At 38.4% G+C, this 7,207-nt stretch overlaps 1 protein-coding gene across 1 annotated transcript; it reads right to left on the bottom strand.

Annotated features, from left to right (window-relative positions):
- Window positions 1-1,362: 1,362 nt before the first annotated feature.
- Window positions 1,363-3,410, bottom strand: LOC118420258 (14-3-3 protein zeta/delta-like). The gene is made up of 2 exons (XM_035826986.1): window positions 3,344-3,410; window positions 1,363-2,918 (listed from the first exon to the last, which is right to left on the bottom strand). Exons 1-2 carry the CDS (start codon window positions 3,377-3,379, stop codon window positions 2,259-2,261), a joined length of 696 nt encoding a protein of 231 aa, XP_035682879.1. The 5' UTR covers window positions 3,380-3,410; the 3' UTR covers window positions 1,363-2,258.
- Window positions 3,411-7,207: the final 3,797 nt, after the last annotated feature.

Below are 7,207 nucleotides of genomic sequence, written 5' to 3'. Positions count from 1 at the left end.
CTTCAGCTTATAAGAAAGCCTCCCTATATTATCTTATTACAATTCATATAAATTTAACAAAAGAAATAGATATGAACCTAAATAAGTATGGATAATGAATAACGGAACCAAATGGAATGAAAAACATATTACAAAAAATAATTAAACCATAACTTACGAAATAATAAATGAATATGAGTATAAATTGAAAGTTACCAGAAGTAAACAAGGAAGTATACAAATTAAACAAAAGATATAAGTATGGATAATGCATGACAGAAGCTATAGAATGAAAACACATTGCGCTGAATAATAGAGACATTGAAGTTACCAGAACGAAACAAGGAAGTGTAAAACCAACTAACGGAAAGTAGGGTTACAAATGTATTTATAAATTCAGCTTTAATGTGGCATTTGAATATAGCAAAGAAGGGAATTAACTTTAATGCATTGTTCAAGCTGTTCCACCTCTGTGGACCTCTGAACATATTTAGAATTGCCGTTGGTTACTTTTTGCATTAAAAGGTCTAATATAGTTGCGATTTCTTTTGTGATGGCTGTGGATATCTGAGTTTGATAAAAAGGTATTAAAGTAGATATCAGGAAGGTAGGAACATCTATAAATTATCTTATACATAAAAAAACTAGTTTGAATTCTATTTATGTTGTATACTGTTAAGATCTTTAACTTTGCAAACAGCGGGGCTGTGTAGTATTTTTTTCGAAATCCATATTGGTGACAATAAAGAATGTCATTTGCTTCTAAGTGATTTGAGATTCTTTGATAAACTAATTTTTCTAAAATTTTGGAAAAGGTAGGCAAGATTGATCACTCTCGTACCAGTTGCAACGCCTATAATTGGAGCTTCCATGCCTGTCTATTACAAACTAAGTAAAATAGAGCAAAACAAACACAAATATATTCTTAAAGTGATGTGTCATACGAACACAAAGAGTTGTTATTATTTTTCAAACAAATCAGTCGACATCGAGAGCTAGATATGGTGTTGTAATGATGTTGCGCTACTCGTGCTGACACATTTTTCAGTAACAAGGGGATTACTGAATTCAGATGAAATGTTATCACCAAAGACTAAGAAACATGCGAATTATACGGGTTTTTACAATGTTAACTTCTTGTAGGAAGTGTGTGTATTCCTTGAAATTGGTATAAACTCCGTAATAATTTGTTTCTTTCCTATTTTTTACAGTAGTGGATTGTAAGAGTTCTGTAAAATACGTATGTATTTCGAAAAGACCTTCAAATTTCTTGAACTTATGAGAAAACCTATATGAGGATATCACAGACAGCCGCATGGATCAAAATTGCCTCCTAGCAGCTCAAAACATTATTGCAGAAGAAATCACGTGTTGCTGCAAGAATAATATGAATAGCCAGGAGGCATCAATGACACGTGGCGAGTGTCCACTTGAGTGCCCGATTGACTGATTTAAAACTTTTAATTTGAGATTCCACAAAAGGCTACACAATTATTAATATACAATATATCCTGATAAATCAAAATCAACACCACAAAAGGCTACACAATTATCGATGTACAGTATATCCCGATAAATTCACATTAACACTACAAAAGGCTACACAATTATCGCTATACAATATATCCCTATAAATCAACATTAACACTACAAAAGGCTACACAATCATCGATATACAATATATCCCTATGAATAGAAAATAACACCACAAAAGGCTACACAATTATCGATATAAAATATATCCCGATAGATCAAAAATAACACAACAAAAGGCAAAACAATTATCGATATACAGTATATTCCGATAAATCGAAATTTAACACCACGAAGGGCTACACAATTATCGATATACAAAATGTATATCATGAGCAAGTGGAATTTTTCGTCTTCCTCTGTTTCAGAAAAAAAGTCAAGCCCAATATCCATTCAAATGACAGTGGCAATATTGAAATTAAGTTTGGCTGTTAACATTCGAAATGTATGGCAGAAAAATTTAAGACTACCACAGTACCCATCTGATACTAAGAGTGTGAGATGTAGTGGAAAGTAGGATGATATGGTTCTCTATAAAGAAAGATGTTAAGAGACCAATAGAACAATAATTTACATCTTTCCTTATGAGGTCAAAAACGCTCTTTATCAAAACAGAAGCAATACAGCATAATGTAGTTACGAAGGGAAAAGCAAAGGTCGACATTGACTCAAGAGGTATGAGTCGATCATGTTTCAAATGCGTTTGATATCATGGCGGAAGGGCGGTCTAGTTCTCTTCTTGGCCTTCATTTTCGCTTTGCAATTTGCCAAAGCGTGAGGTTATCCCGGAGTTGATGCATGATGTCGGTGCTGTATTTGCGCTCCACAGGATCTGGTATGCCGTCCAACTCCGTTACCGCAGTGTCGAACGCCTCCCTCGCCAGCGTGCACGCAGAATCGGTTCGCTTCAAGATCTCGTAGTGCAGGAGTGAAAAATTTAGCGCCAGTTTCAGTTTTAAGGGGTTTGTTGCCTTCAACGGCTTGGCAGCCACCCACCCTTGCTCGTAGCTCGTCTTGGCCATTGCCTTATGTTCGCCCTCGGTGATTTCCGCCAGGTATCGGTAGTAGTCCCCCTTCATCTTATAGTAGAAGACTTGGGCCTCGTCATCAATGTTATCGCCTTCAAGCAGCCTGTCGAGCAGCGATAAGACGTCTCCGCACAACCCTTTCATCTCGGTCTCCACCCTCTCCCGTAGCCACGTCGCCGCCTGGTGGTCGTCCGACCCGTCGGGAGCCTTCTGCTCGGCGGACGAGACGGTCCGCCAGGCGGACAGCCGGGAGCCCACCGCGTTCCCGTAGGCTACGGACAGCAGGTCTCTCTCCTCATTAGACAGCACTGGAGTCGTCTGCACCCGCTCCTTCATACACTGCACCATGTCGTCGTACATCCCTGCTTCTTTCATCACCTGGAATGATTATTATCATAACAATTATCATTACAAGCGATGGGAGATGGCAGACCACAGAACTTCATACATCTCCTGTACTGTTATCATTTTCTTTTGCACCATTTCAAATGACAAATAACACCTTATTCAGGAGATTAGGACTAGATTTTATTGTAACTCTTTGTTGATATCAAGTCTATCACCGAATACATTCATTGCATTATACCAAAATCAATTCAACAAACCTCGTTTATGGACTTTCATGAATATTTTGTAGTGATCTCGTAGCACTACTTAATAACTATGTTAATGCAACACACACCACACAGACATACACGCACACGCACGCGCACACACACACACACACACACATACATACACACACACAAACGCACAGACCAGACAAAAACATTACCTCACTTTCATATTGTAACGCTATTTACCTCGGCCCGCACAACTAAATCAACGTTGCCAGCCATTTTCCAGTCCTCAGCGTTGTCAGTGATACAAAGCTGCATTGGAAACAACAACGGCTCAGTAATGTTTATGTCAGGGTAGAGACTCCGATCTGGTAGAATCGGCAATTCGGCCTGTAGAGATCCCGATCAGAGATTTTGTCGACAGAGACCCCGAACAGGATCTCTGCAGGCAGAATCGCCGATCCTACCGATAGAAATCTCAATTAGAGTCTCTGTCGACAAAATCTCTGATTTGGATCTCTACCGGCAGAATCGCCGATCGGGATCTAGCTCTGCCTGATTACCCGTATTTCACAGTAAAACAATACCTGCCTAGAAAGATGTGAAACATGCCGCTGTGATTATCAACAGCTTGAAACATCGGTAGAAATTTAACGTTCAACGTTCTCACCTATTTTGTACAATCAAAAACATAATCTGGGACAAAAATTTAGTACATCGAGTCAAGGAGGTTATATCTTGATATAGATCATTTCACGTATATTGTGCGTCGACAGTAGCCAAAGTTACAGACGGTAACCAAGAAAATGGACAGTATTTTGTCCCGTGTTCTCTCCATTCTTTTGACAAAAAGTTGCCCATAAATCAGAACGCAGTCTTATGTTTTCCCTATGCCCAACGTCGTTTTAGTTCAACTTCCTCGCTATGTCGCGACAGGCACTCTGTATTTGCAGCTATAAAAACATCGTACATCACTAGTTTACTAATTTCCAAATTAAACTTCTTTGGTTAGTTTATTTTCATAGCTCTTCATACAAAGGGGGCTGATCACGAAACTGATTATCGCGATTAACGCAGATGTCTATTGCAGCAATTCAGATTTATGTATGTTGAAACAGAATCTCAGTGTGAGTGCAAAATATTTAAAGAAGAAAATAATAATGATTCAATGAACGCTGGGCGTTTGTGGCCTTTGTCTGTGCTAGACAATGCAATACACATCCGGCTAAAGAACTGCTGCTTGTTTAATAAAAATGACGAGTTTGTTTATGCAGGGAAGTTGAAACCTCCTTGGCTTAAGACATACTTTCCTATTTAGAAACCAAGATCTATCCCTAGCATATATTTTTCCGACATGTAGAAATGAATATGAATGACCCGCATTAGCCCCAAGAGTAACTGCCTTCGGCGTTCAATACGTGCCGACCGTAGGATTTCCAAATGCGATGGAAATATCGGGTCAAACAAATCACAGCTTCATCAATAATGATTGTTTTTTTTAGTATTTTGTAGACCTTTCTTTCTGACCTTGATGGTATTCCTAAAAGTTGGGATGCCGTTTCCTTTTATCGTTGTATTTTGTTCCACTTTGTTCTGTCAGACGATGTCACGGGTGGACATACCAACCATTTAATACCCCCTACACTCCCCCTTATTGTGTGTTTAAAATGTAAACCTCATTGCTTATTAATTGTCAAAGCATAGCCTAGGCTGGGTTGCAGGGGTATTAGTTGCCGTAAACAGTAAACCCGCGACCCAAGCTTGGCTTTGAGAATAGGCGCCGCCAGGCCTTTGTCTGCCTATTTCCCCTACACGTCTGGTGTGAGGGTCCTAGAAATTCCTGTACAAGCGCGTGTCCAGGTATGTAAGAAAAAAACAGGGCCATTACACGCCGAACCAGGAAAGTCATGTACACAGCCAGGACACAGAACATTTCACAGGTGTGTAAGTCCCTTGAAACACCTGGAAATTAGAGTTTTCATGCAGTGGTAGGACTGTATGGGTTTCGCTATTGTCGGTTTGTAAAACGCATGAGAAATATAAACTTGTCAGTGCTACCCATGTGTAATGTGAAAGAACAACAAAAAAGACTCAATTGTTCGGACGCCGTACTCTGTGTGTTTAGTCGTTTTTTTCAACCTTCCTGGCCACTTAGATTTTATACTAAGAGATTTCTTAGTTTTTGGACATTTTCTTTTAATTCGCATGCTCGCATCAGTTTTGGAGTTCCCAGAGGATGTCATCCATATAATTAAAGCAACATGGCCTAATTGGTCTTTGGTTTGAAAATGATTAACGTTACTTTTAAAACTGGCTGCGACCGGGTAAAACCAGTTTCCGATCCTTCGCGTGGGGCCGGGATAGGGGGAACATTTCAAAATACCAAACAATACGCATGTTATTTAGGCCACAGTAAGTAGATTTTATGAGCTCGCCGAACTCTAGTTATGAATCCATTTATTTCTTAACTAATTCTTTATTAGTTGGTATAATGAGTTATTGTAGAGCGTAATTTTACTTCACGCAAACGACAAGGTTAGGTCAACATGGAATATAAGAACAAATCCCAAATGTTTTGCATAATAAGCAAAGTTAGCGAGGCGATCTACTTTACACGACCTTCCACTCTTCAACCGAGTGTAAAAATTGGAACCTAACTTCTGTTGTTGAGCTAAAATACTACATTTACCTTCTGTCCGTACTTTGTAAGTCGTGTACGTACAGTCAAAATATGTGCAAGCCCATTTGTCCTATGTGCAGTGCTACATTGCCCTCGTCTGTCCGGATGAATAAAAACAGTGACATGCATATGCTACGGAGTAGGTAGCCCTAGCCTGGTAAAAAGTTACGGAAGAAAAAAAGAATCTATTCACCTAGTGAATGTCTGTACACCAAGGTGCCAAAATAAATCAATCCTCTGCATATTTAAGTTTATCCAATATTCTAGCACACCCTTAAATTGATTCTGTGCGTAAAGGGTGATTATCTTATTTGTAAAGTCTCGTATTGTATATCTGTACATTTTATGCCTGGCTCTCCTATTCTACTAGTATTTTTTTCAGCGATCTTTTGTCAGGGTGTTAGTTGACGTCAAACAAATTGAGTACAAGTTGTTACCCATCGACACATTGTTTACTTTTACATGGATGCCTATTAATAAATATACGTAAGAATCTTACGGAGTTCATATGATTCACTTCATGTACCAAGAAATATGCGATTTATACTGAATTTATTAATGGTTCACTAGACTAAGGATTGCATGTATAACGTAGAACTCGTATGTATTTGGTATCAAACTAGTATGTTTCTCGGACGTGAATAGTGTAATTTCCGTAAAATTCGCATTTGTCTTAGTAATTGATCATATGCTTTCCCTAAAACTCGTAGAAGTTCCGTAAGATTCGTCTTTATGCTTAGACACCCCTATAATACATGTAGATTATTGGAGTCGACTGTATGGATCACAATTGCCACCTAGCAGTTAAAGAGATTATTGCAGAAAAAACAGGTGCAAAAATGACATGAATCGCTAGGGAGCATCAATGACACGTGGGGGTTGTCCGATTGCCACAAATTACACAATATTAAGGTTGGAGTTCGAGTGTCCAGGCATGTCTGGAATAAAAAAAAATACAAATCAAGCGAAAAGCACACACAACATATATATTCATACTGATTAGGCTACACCAATTTAATTTCTTGGTTCACGGATTTTTTCATAAAAAATATGGAGCGAGAGGGTGAAATAAAAATGAAAATTGTAAAATGGTTGGGGTAAAGGTAAGGGCTAATCCAAAACATAAAGAATAAAAAGCACGAAAACACTATTACTGTACAGTAACAGCACCTGTACCCACACTTTAAGGAGCTTATGATATAAAGGTCAATTTGCTACACCAGAAAGTTAGTGAATGGTTTCATTAATGGTGAAAATTTGCTGAGTGGTAATTTTTTTTTTCCAAAAAATTGGAGGGAGCGAATCCATGAACCAAGAAATTAAATTGGTGTGGCCTTACCATTGTGCGAAAACAAAGTGACGTCATTATCTTGGTGAATTTTAATATGATGATGAAAGAAGACACATATCACACCTGGTACAATAAA

The sequence above is a fragment of the Branchiostoma floridae genome, chromosome 7, assembly GCF_000003815.2.
Source record: "Branchiostoma floridae strain S238N-H82 chromosome 7, Bfl_VNyyK, whole genome shotgun sequence".
In the NCBI taxonomy this organism is placed as follows: Eukaryota; Metazoa; Chordata; class Leptocardii; order Amphioxiformes; family Branchiostomatidae; genus Branchiostoma; species Branchiostoma floridae.
Note: the sequence above shows the minus strand (reverse complement) of the source record. Positions and strands in the feature narration are given on the sequence as shown.

Coding starts and splice junctions, on each gene's coding strand:
- LOC118420258 (XM_035826986.1), bottom strand. CDS start 3,379: ATGGCTGGCAACGTTGATTTAGTTGTGCGGGCCGAG. Junction 2,919..3,343: donor ATTTAGTTGTGCGGGCCGAG/GTAAATAGCGTT, acceptor TAATCATTCCAG/GTGATGAAAGAAGCAGGGAT.